The sequence below is a fragment of the Diachasma alloeum genome, unplaced genomic scaffold (assembly GCF_001412515.2).
Source record: "Diachasma alloeum isolate Michigan unplaced genomic scaffold, Dall2.0 Dall_scaffold_00187, whole genome shotgun sequence".
Lineage (NCBI taxonomy): Eukaryota > Metazoa > Arthropoda > Insecta > Hymenoptera > Braconidae > Diachasma > Diachasma alloeum.
This window is the reverse complement of record NW_021680353.1, coordinates 651,477-664,505: the sequence shown is the minus strand read 5'-3', so window position 1 is coordinate 664,505 and position 13,029 is coordinate 651,477. Positions and strand designations below refer to the sequence as shown.

The following is a 13,029-nucleotide window of genomic DNA, read 5'->3' as shown; positions in this document are numbered from 1 at the left end:
CATGACGGCCGTAGAAGAGATTCACGGACGCGGAGCGAAGCGGAGCATCCGTGAAACGCTGCCTTACGGCCGGAATGACAAAAAACTGATTTTTTTTTCTAAATGAAAAAATATCAATATGTTCCCCTTCTATGATCTAATTTCAATGGAAGAAAGTGAAAAAAAGAACAGAGATATGTGATCAGCAAGAAAATAAAAATTTCGATTTTTCAATGTCTCCAGAAAGTATTAAAATTGATATATTTTTTCAAATAATGAAAGAATACCTATTAATTCAATATCTACCCTCACACTTTGATAGAATACATAAAAAAATAGCAAAGAATAAAAATCGGAGATGAAAAATTTTATCGGATTAATATAATGTAATTCTAGACATTTCGAGGTAATTTAAGAAGTTTCTTGAAATTTCGAAAAAATTCAGGGAGTTTCTAAAAAATTTGAGAGAATTCAAGGAATTTCCAGAAAATTCGAGGGAATGCAAGGAGTTTCTAGGAAATTCGAGAAAGAAGGAAAGACCATGGACGTATGCACGTGCAATAACAGCTGTATGGAAGATACAGCCGCCTGCAATTTTTTCATCTCGACGCACTCTCTGCATGTTTGACACAAAAACATAAATTTTTGATCATTTCCAAAAAACTATTTTCTTGCCACAAGCAAGACTTGTTTGAGAACTTCGTCGTATTTCTCTCAGTGTGCTGAGTAACCCTAGTGTACCTGTACAGGGGTAATTTCAAACAACTTCACTCCCTCCTTCCCATTCGCATATCAAACAAAAGTCCAATGACTAATGCAGAAACTGCGTGATTCATATCTGCACTGCAATATCCAAAACAAACACTCATAACACTACAAAAAGGACAATAAACAAATCCCGCAATGAAACCCAAACAGCAATGCAGGCATCAGCCAAAAGGCCATCGTTAATTGGTTCCTGCGAGCCAAATCCATTCACAAGTCCCCCGAGGACCTGAGAATGAATTGATTGACCTCGACTGAGGCTGAGGATTTCGAGATAATCCTCTCGCACTTTCCACACCTCAATGAAAAGCGTTTAATACGTCGTAGAACATTTATAAACTTCCCGCAACGTCAGTTGTCTCCTGGTGTGCGTCGAATCAGTGTACGATGTGTGCAGGGAATGTGACGTTCGCGCAAGTCTCCTCAAGTATCAAAAGAACCCTTCCAATAGGTATGTCACGGTCAGCTGTGATCGCGAGTCTCGCAAAATAAACGACACCATTGTATTGTCCTTTTTTTAAAACTCTGTGTTCCCATGAATAGAGTCTCACCTTTGAACCCATGAGGCACCAGTGAAAGATTCTTGACGTGCGTGTATGGATTCAACTCAAATCAATAATTTATAACAAACAAATAATAGACAATATGGTGGAGCCAATTTTTGACTATCAATTTCGGTTGATTCTGATCGGCGACAGTACAGTGGGAAAGAGTTCTTTGCTCAAGTATTTTACTGATGGAAAATTTGCTGAGGTAATTATGATTTTTTGTTCTGTTGTCATTGGGATTTATTTGGGGCAACCTGTTGGAGTCATCGATGATTACATGTGGTTATTGCTCTGTGGACTCGAGTGTGGGTTTTTTAATTCTCAATTTCTTATTTTTTTTAACATTGGGGATTTGAATTCTTTATGAAGAACGGGTGAAGTTATTTTGGAGTTGTGACGCAATTGTCTGGTATTTTTTGAATAGCACTTGGGTTCTGTGAAGGTTAGGTTTCACCATCATTTTGCGTTGTGAGAATTATAATTACATTTTTGTGGATGTAGAGAGAGAAATGAAAGACGAGCTATTTTGTTTATTTAAAGCTGGGAGATAATGATTAGAGAGGGATTAGTTGATCACTAGGTGGGTGATAACATCGGTGAAGATTTTATTACTGTAGTAAGAAAGATAAGTTTTTGCTTCCAAATGGAAGCATTGGAATCGTTCAAATCTAAGTTTTGAATTTTTTGTGTTATATCGATGCATTATGATGCAAAAAGTTCGAAAATACAATTTTTCGACCGTGTCCGTACTTATGTGTGTGGTGAAGTTTTTCTTCAATTCTTCGTAATGAATGGATGAAATTGAATCTTTTTTTTTTCAAATGTAGGTATTATTGAGCCCCATCGATCGCCATTAATTAAAATTTGATTCATCCATTAGTTTTTTAAATTTTTGAATTTTTTCAAAAATCGGTTGTCCCACGATAACTAAAAAAAATGTTCTAAATTGATTGAATGATGGCTTAAAATATTTGTTTGGATGTTCTTTGACCGAGTTCGAAGATGAAGGTGATAGCAATAATCGTTATTTTGATTTATTCGAAAATTTTCAAAAATTTTGTATTTTTAAAAATCAGAATTCCGGGGATATCTTTGAATATCATGCTTCAAATGAATTCAATGATAGCTTAAAATGTTTGTTTTAATGCCATTAAGTCGAAGTTAGACAATGATTACGATAGATATATTGGTTGACTTGATTTTTACGATGATTGTTGAAAATTTTGAATTTTTCATTAATTTCTCTGAAAGTGAGCTTTCTGATGGTTTCTTTAAATGTGATGTTTCAAATTCATTCAAGTATGTGCAGATAAAATTTTTCTATTAACATTTTAGCGAAGGGCTGAGAGGAGAGATGGAATTGTAGAAAAGGGATAATAACAATAATGATGCTGATAATATTTAACTAAGTTCAAAATCTGAAAAAATTAGGTAAACGGAAATCTTATTCAATTTAATAAAATAAAATAAACAATGAATTAGATATGACAGAAGGAAATAATGTGCAAAATAACCATTCGGAAGTATATTGCTAATTTATTAGCAAATCACTATACTCTATACAATACAAGAGCAATTTCCCACTTGTTTTATTATTTTATTATTACTCAGAGTTCATATCATCTTGTTTGTTTTGTGTTCAGTTATCAGATCCTACGGTTGGTGTGGATTTCTTCGCGAGACTGATAGATGTGGACGATGGAACAAGAATCAAGTTGCAGTTGTGGGATACAGCTGGGCAGGAGAGATTTAGGTTTGTAATTACATAAGGAGACTAGATGGGCAATGGCTGGAAAATATTGAGATTGCTGTCTTACACGGTTTATTCGTTAGGATATTGTGTTTATGTGGGAGGAAATCTTTGGTGAAATAATGGAAACTTGTTTGGTATGTTTCATTCACAATTTCATTCAAGTACTCTCTTTTTGCTCCCGAATGAAAGCCTTGTATTTAACTGATTTTTCGATTTTCTAATTTTGATTGCAAATTGTCGAGAATTTTATGAAACGTGAAGAAATGATGTTTTTAGGGTCGTATGTATGTGACAACTTGGGATTTTGGTAATTAATTTTAAGAAAATTCAATATAAATACGGTGAAATTTGTAAATAAAAATTTAAAATTTTGGGTTATTGGAGCTATGACTGACTCCAACTTTGACGCGCTGTTTCAGCCCGATCAGTCCAGTAGTCCCTGAGATATAACAACTTGTTTAAACTTCGTTTTTCCTCAATATCTCAAAAACTACTGCACCAATTTCAATTTTTCTTCTTCCAAAATATTCGGAATAAATTTTTTTTAAATCCTCTTAAAATTTCAACTCTCTATCTCAATCCTCGTAATCTTCATTGATATTTTTTATTCACAATTTTATTTAAATACTCACGTTTCATTTGTCATTTTTTATTTGTGGTGATTAAGTTGAGAACATAATGAGATCATTCACGGATGAGTGATATGAAATTATATTCTAGCATATAACGGAATACTTCCATTAGTCTCTCATGAATTTGCATAATCACAATCCATGTTTTTCTTGAGTCTTTACATGGAAATGAATTAGAAATGAGATAGCCATGTGTTAAAAGGAGATAAGCCTTTGGCGAATTTACATATTATTCAGGGACTATCCGAGGAAGTAAGGGATTAGAATCCCCTTAAGTGAGCACTTGAATGAATTTGTCAGAATAAGTTCAAATGCAAGGAAATTTATTAGAAGATATTTTCTGTCGAAAAATTATTTTCTGTCGATAGTTTAGAGTAAAATGTAAAGCGATTTTTGCTGTAATTCATGAAATTTTTAATAATGCAAAATTTCAATGTATAGTCTCTATCAATTCTTCAATTAATCTTTCATCTTTTCGTAATACAGAATCGTTTTCGTCAATTCAATATTGACGATTATCGAATTTCCGAAAATGATCAGATCTTTAGAATTCAATTGTAAATTGTTCGCTGCAAATTTGTTGAAAAGCCCCTGTATTATAGACAGATGTTATGAGAATTGAATATATTTGCAAAATAATGCGTATCGATTACTGAAATTTTTTACTCCATTGTACAATTGGCTTTTCACTCCCAATAATCTTTGCAATATACGTGAAAAATATCTAATGAAACCTCGAAGAACATTCGCTAGCGAATTCCAGTGGAAATTCTATCAGCTTTTTGCCAATACTTAGTGGGAATTCCAGCGACTGAAAATATTCGGAGTAACGCTGAAGTAAACGTTACGAGTATTGCACTCTCATTGGAAAATAATGGATGTAAAAATTTCAATCACGTTCGATTTTACGATAAACTTAATTCCGATCCTCGTATTGAATTATTTCTATCTGATTTTTCAGATTATGAAAAAGTGAAAAAAGCTGGGGAATTTAGAAGAGAAATTAGCAAACATTAATAGAATTTCTAGGATTTACTATTAAATCCTTGATAGAGAAAAAGTTTCAATTTTTAGGGATGTGTGGCAATCTGAAATTTAACAAGTGAGAAATTCTGAAGTCAAGTGATTTTACCACTAATTTCCAGAAATCTAATCCTAAATCTTAAGAATTTTGACCCTAAATTTCACTGGTTGAATCCCTAATTTTTAGGATAATTCTACACTGAAAGAATAAATAAATTTTCTCAAACGAGTCTTGTTTGAACAAAAAAAAAATCGTTAGTTAAAAATGACCAAAAAGTAAAATCTTGGGCTGACCATTTAAAGTCTGTCCAAATAATGAAAAATTCTTATCGCCCAAATAAATTTAGTAATTCAAAAAAATTTGTATCCTCTGTGCAAGTAAGAAATGTCATTTCTAGCAGTGTTTCTTCGTCATTCGATATAAATTTGTAGAGCGTTTGTAATTGAGATTCAGAATGAGTTGAAAAAAGTGGAAATTACAAATATCTGATTCGCTCTGGCAAATTATCTATTAGCTGTCATTTTCCATGGTGGATAACAAAACACTAACTCCCCATGGGAAGTGACAGCTAGGTATCTCAATTTTCAAAACAGTGGTATGTAGTCATCTGCCATTTTTATGTGATAAAAGTGTGATTAAAAGATTCTCCAAAATATTACAACTTTTTTCAAAGAGCCTTTTCCGTAGTAAATGTCTCTGTGGAGTGTGGGAAAAGATTTACGAAATCAGTCTTCCCCTTGCATGATATTGGGTGACAGGTCGCCATTTGTCACCGTAAATCAGATACATTTTTCAATTTCTTGTTATTCAACTTATTCTGAATATAAATTAAAAATGCTTTTTGAGAAAATTAAGAATTTTTTATACTTTTTTTGATTATTCATTCATAATTTTTCAAAACTTCTGCATGATGCAGGACTTAATGGATAATTTCAGATGAGGAACGATGAAAAAAAACATCGAGATAACGTTCGAAAGATAGTAGACCCGGACCTTAAATTAAGATCTTACCATCTCAAATTCTGTAGCGAAGTGGTAAACTAGGATAAGTGCAAAAATGTAACTTTTTCAGGAGAGTTGAAAAATTTAACCACCTTTGAAAGAACTTTCGAATCAAGCAATAGAAAATTTTTAAAAAAAAGCACTTATCCTAGTTTACCACTTCACTACAGAATTAAGACTTTCGAAACCCTCAAGTTAAGAATTTCGAGCTTCAAACGAAGAATTTTGAAAATCTTATTTTAAGACCTGTGAAATCATAGAACGAGATATTATTTTTAATTTTTGTTAAATGGTTTTTCTTTGAGTGGTTCGGAAGCTGTAATAAAAAAATTGACTGTAATTAAGGCCCAGATCCCCAAAAGTTAAGGATAGAAATCCCTACAAATTTAGACATTAGAGTTGGTTTGCTAAAAATAAAGGATCAATTCCTGGAAAAAATTATGGAGATATCCGTAAAAACAACATTTTTTTTCCTCTGTTTCACACATGAATTGCATTAATCAAACCAGCAAAGAGATTCCATAATGAAAATTCAATTGTTCTGCCAGGTCAATCACAAAATCTTACTACAGAAATTCCGTGGGCGCCCTCCTGGTCTACGACGTCTGCAATCGAGCGAGTTTCGAACACATTCCCCAATGGATGATGGAAGCTCGCAGGCACATAGAGCCCCATCGCCCCGTGTTCGCTCTCATCGGTTGCAAACTCGACTTGGTAACCAACGGTGGAAGAAGAGAAGTGTCCAAAGAGGAGGCACGATCATTCGCCGATCAAAACGGCATACATCACATTGAAACTAGCGCTAAGACTGGAGTTAACGTCACCGAGGCATTTCGTGTCGTAACGCAGGAGGTCTACAATAGAATTAAAACTGGCGAGTACAAAGTAGAAGACGGTTGGGACGGTATTAAGACGGGTTTTGCGCGTCCCGGCGGTTTAGATTTCAATCTAGTCGAGGCTGAACCTGCCAAATCCTCGTGTTGCTGAGATCATTCTCATTCTTTCCAGTCTCTTCAACGAACAATGACCCAAGAAACTCTTCAAAAGTGCATTAGAAAATTTGATTTGCCCTAGATTTACTCGTCTATCGATACTTGCCATTCTTTAGGACCTCTTCACTTCATGTCATTCTATTTTTTTTTCTTTCGAGATTTGAAAGGGTAGAAATTTTGGAGTAAAGTGATGAGACGTGACTGGTTGACTTAGGCCATTCTGTTTGATTATGAAATTATCTCGTGAATCCTTTTTATAAAAAGGTGAATATTATAAATTTATTTCGATGGAGTGCACTGTTAAAAATTTTTGTCTGAAATTTCCGGTACACTTTTTGGAAATTTTTATCGAATTAAATTACCACCGAAATTTCAAGGAATTTGGTCATTGAAAATTTAGAATTTCGTGAAAAAAACAAAGAGAAAAGCAAATTTTAGTTCCATTTTCCCTGAAAATGTACGGAAAACCAGAAAATTCCGGTAAATATATCTCTGAATTTTCAGGATAGTGACACTGAATGCGATTTAGGGGGAAAAAATCAGGAAATTTCAGATTTCACTGAAAATTTAATGTAATTTGGGACTGAATATTCATATTGGATTGGAAATTTAAATAAATCAAGGAATTTTCGTCTATATACTGTTTAAAATTCTGGAATTTTTCCAAATTTTCAGTGCAACCTGAAATTTCATGATTTTTTTTCCCTAATTCACATTCAGGGTCACTGTCCTTAAAATTAGTAGTCGACTGTCCATGAAATTTAATTTAGGAGGAAATTTCAACAGACATTGAATTCTCTGAACGTTCCTTCCCAAATTTATCTGGATTATACGGTTGAACAAAATTCGGATGTATTCGACCTCGAAAACCAAACCAACCTCATCTTATACATGTTAAAATATGTGTATTTTAATCCTAATCTTAAATTTCTTTTGAGAAATCTTTCTACGCGTCTAGTTTTCGAGAAAAAAAATGTTGAAAATTGAAAAATGATAAAACGAACAATTAGAAAAATTTGTGAAAAATGAATTTGGACGGAGTTTTTCCCAGAAAAAAACTATGCATTAATGAAAATGCGATTTGTTTAGTGGATTGCATTTCATCCCAATTGGTTGAGTCAAAACAAGTGAAAAAAATCCTGAAAAAGTCCCAATTTGATGATTTTTCTTGTGAAATTTTGTCATCCAATCGAATTTTTTTTACTTAATTTTTTTAATTGCCCTTTTTAGCCACTTTTCAACACTTCAATTTTTTTTCATGAAAACTATACGTACTAGAAAGATTTTTCAAAAGAAATTTAAAATCAGCATCAAAATAGCTGTAAAATGGGGTCAATCCCGTTTTTGAGGTCGACGACGTCCGAATTTTGTCGAACCGTAGCACGTTTAATCTTGATGATTTATGTGATGATCTCAGAAATTAGTGACGAGAAAGAGCGATGAAGAACTCATCTCCATAAAAAATTTCTCAGCTACAAAAAATTAACCCTTTATGGATACACTGAGGTTGCTTATCACCCCATTCTTATTGCTGCTTGCACCTCTCATTAGAAACTCAACATCGAATTGTTACATCTTTATGATATCCTTTTTTGAAAATATTCATACCTGTACGATTGCAATTTTTGTGAGTCAATTTAATGAAAAATTTATTTGAAAACTTGGAGAAATTTTAAAAATTTCAAAAAAATGAAGTTTCTGAAAAGCTTTGCAAATTCTTTTCGGTTGGACTCATCAGAAAAAACCGACGTTGTTGTCACGCATAATTCCTATAATTCAGCTTGAGGAATGAAGGACATTGACTTCTCAATGGAATGAAAAAACATGAGGGCGAAAACACCATCATTTTAGCTGATTCTGCTGGACCTGTAATATTCATAAATTTCTCAAGAAAATTTCTAGAGCATGCTTCGAGCTGCTGAGTAACCCCAGTGTATCCGCACAGGGATAACTTCGAAATTATTTTATAAATGTTTACTATGGAAACTTGAATATAAATTGATTTCTACCGAGAGTGATGTACTTCAGGAGAACGTTTTAAAAGACAGTGTACTTCTCCCAATATTACTTCCCAAATTCATCTGAAATTATCTCCGTATCACGCTTAATATTCACGATTTTCGTAATCATCTCGGAAATTAGTGACTTGAGAAAGAAAAATCGAGAGATCATCTCCACAAAAAAATCCCAGTTACAAAAAATTAAACAAAAAATACATGACATATGACACCTTGAACTAATCACGTCTTATCACATCATCCCAAAATTCATCAAACATTTTCTACTGCTCTTTTTAGACAATGAATCCACCCCTGGAATTCAAATGATCGATGTTAAAGTGTATGCACTGATGGTGACTAATTTTTGTACATAGGATGTAAATTAAATAAAAACAGTTGAACCATTGAACTTTGAATAGGACTAAATGACCTGGAAATCATTTGTGACGTGAAACGTTTTTGTTCTTCGCTCCTTTCGATCAATTTACTATGGAAATTTTGACAAGACCGTAAATTAGGTGCATTAGTTGTGCCTTCAATAGTGAAGTGTAATAGAAAACACATGTGATTGAGAATCAAAATCTTGGCAAATGATCCTCACAATTATCTCATTGGAATTCATTTATTGATGAAGATACTGGTTAGAATGATCTGAACAGGAAAAAACGCTTTAAAACAGACTCTTCTTTGAATTTCGAGGAAGTATCGCTTCTTCGAACAAGATTGGTTAGAACTAAAAAATAAAGTAAACCCAAAACATCAATTTTTTTAATATACTTTATATAAATTGTATCTTCGTAATTAATGAATACGAACTTGATATTCATTATTGTAAATATCTGATAGAATTGCAGATTTGAATTTTTAACTTATTCAATAATAATTATTTTTTTCTGTTAATAATCTCGGTACCAAAATGAAAATGATGTTTATTTCAAGATGAACATATTTTGTAATTTCATTATATATAATTCTATTTTGTAATATGAATTTGGATAAATTATATTTGATAATTGATTATTACTTGGAATCAAATTGTTTACGGTTCAATTTGTGTATCAGGGTATGACTCCAATCGCTGAAATAACGTTAAAGAAATAGGAATGATCTTCGAGGACGTAGATCTATCGTTAGGCCATAAAAGAAACAATCGGAATATCCAAAAAAGTGCATGCACGCACGCGTGAATATACTCAACACAGGGAAGTGCATGTATTCTGTAAATACGCCAAAATGTAGTCTAGCATGTAAACGTTTTACTGTCTTTATGTAATAAAGAAATGTAAAGATGAGATAATATATTATATATCTTTATTATTTACAGATAAAATAAAATATAGAATATTAATCCCTTAATTATTCAACTTTGTACCTACAGAAAATTCATTCAATAATAAATCTTATCGATATAAAAACAATCGTAAAAAGAAATCATATCCTCATGTATTCTTATGCATTAAAAGATTCCATAGCTCAATTTAGGAGAAACTTACTTTAAAAGTTTAACTTCTAAACTGATTGTAATTGTGTAATTAATTAATCGGAAAAATACTCTCATACTCTCGAAAAATCACAATCGAATGAACAATTTCAAACGCTCTCATACTGACTAGAAGATTTGTTTTTTTTTTTTATATCGCGGAACGTCCAAATTGTATGAAATGTTCCATGTTTGGCAAGACATATTTTTCTGATATAAATTTACAAAGTATAAGAATGAAAGTCTTGAGATACAGTTTCCTACAGATAATACTTTTCTTTCATAATCAATTAGTCAAATTGATGAACTCCCATTGAAGTTGAAATACAATCGCTGTTATTTACATAGACTAAGTGAGAATTGAATGAATTATTTACAGATAGAGAACGATTTTTCACTTCTGAGATAAAATGGGAGATCGAAGTTTTTCATGCAATTATTTTATCGGGCTCGGAGAAACGTCTATCTAAATTATCATATCATCTAAAATGACAATTTCATTACATATTTTTCGACTCTAACGACGTCATAATTTTCATTTTATTTAATTTATAAAGCTGGAAGCTCTCATCGCCTCGTATCACTCGGTTTCTTTAAACTTTACTTTGTATATAAATTTCCAAAGGAAAAGAATTCTGACAATATTTAATATTGTCATCAACGACTACTTTCAATAAATTACTTCAATAAATATCATTTAAAACTTTCTAAAAATGTGCCTTTCGTCAGTTACTTTAGTGCGAAAAGCTGTGAGTAATTTATTATCGTCCCTAACATTCCGTTACAAGTCATAAAGTCTATAGATCAATCTGTCTGAACTCAACTCATAAATATTACGTTTCAGAGACAATATTTTGGATAAACTATATGTGTATTTCATCATTGCAACGATCTCAGTCGCAGTAAGGACGACAAAGTATTCACTTTTAATATCAATTCCTGTTCCAATTCATTTTTTCAATCCTGTGATGAAGTGATGAAGAACAGGAGATGATTCTCTAGCAGATTTCTCCATTATTTTACGAATATTTTCAAGGAGAAGAGGTTTATCAACATTCTTATGCATCTTTTTCTTGTAGTTTTCCTTCCATTGGTGGGGAAAATTTTCTACTTCTGTAAAATTCGAAGATGTTTCGAGAAAAAAAAGAAACATCAGCGCATTTTCTAGAAGATTCTGCTGGATTTCGATTGAGCTACATACAGATGACTTTGGTACTTATTTTTTATACTCAAAAAATGAGAAAAAATCAAGTTAATTTTTTTTTTATGACAGCATGTGGCTGTACAGGCATAAAATCTTCGAAACATTTTCGTTACCAGGATTTTTGATGGATTGACTTGAATTTTGGTTTCCCCACACGTAATATATTGACGGAAAAAAATATCTGATTTTTTTTCAATTTCGATTTTTCGATTTTTATTTTTTTTTAATCGAAATTTGTAAAGACAATAGTATTTTAGTATGGCGCAAATTGAAGGCTATGAGACACCAATGAACTACAATTTTTTTCATTTTTCTGATCATTAGTATGGCAGTTTTGTCAAATGAGTGATTGAAAAAATTCAAAAAAATTGTAGTTTATTGATGCATCATGGCCTGCAATTGGCAACACACCACAATATTATCGTCTCCATCAATGCGGAGTAAAACAAGTCGAGAATAAGCTTCCAGAGGCGAAAATAATATATAAAATGACGATGTGCGACTTTTTGGAAAAAAGAGTGTTGGATGAATTGCTCTATACCAGAATGTGTTGAAACGATCGACACAAAATTTTATACACAAGTGTGACTCAATAATATTAATTAGTAACCAGAATCGCGGGTGTTTATTCCAAGTTTTACGCGTAATATGGAATGCCACATTAACTGTCAATTGAAAAAAAATATGAAAACGCGAATATTTCGAAAAATTTTAATGAACGGATATTTATATTTTGATTGATCTTGATAGGGGCGGCAAGGCGAGTATTTTGAAAAAAAAAAAAAAAAAATTAATCGGACCTATAGTTTGGGAGATATTGAACAGAATAGTTTTTTACAAAAAGTTAAATATCTTCTAAACCACTTGTCCAATTTCACCTACCCACAATCCCATCCTGTAATGTCATAAGAGCTACAATCTCACCAAATTTCAAGATGCTATCTAAATTATTTCGGGAGTTATCGTGCACAGAACGATTTTTTCGTAAAAACGAAAAATGCCGATTATTACCAAACTATCCCGAGTAACAGCAATATTGTACTTTGATTTGATAGTTATTATTACAAGAAATATTTTAACGTCAAAAAAATTCAATTCAGTCACGTAGTTTTCGAGATATTGAGGAAAAAAGATTTTAGAAAAATTGCTCCATCTCGGAAAATACTTGACAGATTAAGGTGAAATTTTAGATTTTTAGCTTTGACTTTAGTCTTTTTTCTGTGAAGATTTATAAAAAATTTTCGAAAAATTTGCACACATCCGGGCATACATACACATATTTTCTGAAAACATTATATCTTCACGTGACATCTACGTCATTTCCAAGCAAAATTAGAAGATCGTCAAAACCAACGGTTACAAAGCTTCTATTCGGAAGCAAAAATAGGAAAAACCGAAAAATTGGAATTTTCAAAAAAGCTCACATATTTTCTTTCGTCACTCTACTATGTATGTGCACGTACGAAAAAATCGTATAGAAATTTTCTATACGGATTGCGTATAGAAATTCTATGGAATTTTCGTATATGATATTCGGATATTTCTCTTTCGTTTTTCTCTGGAGCGTTTAGATATCTTTCATATGAAAACAAAACTTTATATAAAAATTTATGCATAGAAATAATTCGTATAGAAAATATTCATTTAGAA

The 13,029-nt window shown here is 32.1% G+C and overlaps 1 protein-coding gene across 1 annotated transcript; it reads left to right on the top strand.

The window, feature by feature from the left end:
* Nucleotides 1-1,072: 1,072 nt before the first annotated feature.
* On the top strand, nt 1,073-7,052 carry LOC107048348 (ras-related protein Rab-39B). Its single transcript, XM_015271491.1, has 4 exons — nt 1,073-1,195; nt 1,288-1,497; nt 2,936-3,045; nt 6,252-7,052. The coding sequence occupies exons 2-4, from the start codon at nt 1,390-1,392 to the stop codon at nt 6,688-6,690; spliced, it is 657 nt and encodes a 218-aa protein (XP_015126977.1). The 5' UTR covers nt 1,073-1,195; nt 1,288-1,389; the 3' UTR covers nt 6,691-7,052.
* Nucleotides 7,053-13,029: the final 5,977 nt, after the last annotated feature.

Bases quoted from the DNA above. Each gene is read 5' to 3' on its own strand.
- LOC107048348 (XM_015271491.1), top strand. From the start codon at position 1,390: ATGGTGGAGCCAATTTTTGACTATCAATTTCGGTTGATTCTGATCGGC. The intron at 1,498-2,935 runs GTAATTATGATT...TTTTGTGTTCAG, and splicing joins CTGATGGAAAATTTGCTGAG to TTATCAGATCCTACGGTTGG. The intron at 3,046-6,251 runs GTTTGTAATTAC...TTGTTCTGCCAG, and splicing joins GCTGGGCAGGAGAGATTTAG to GTCAATCACAAAATCTTACT.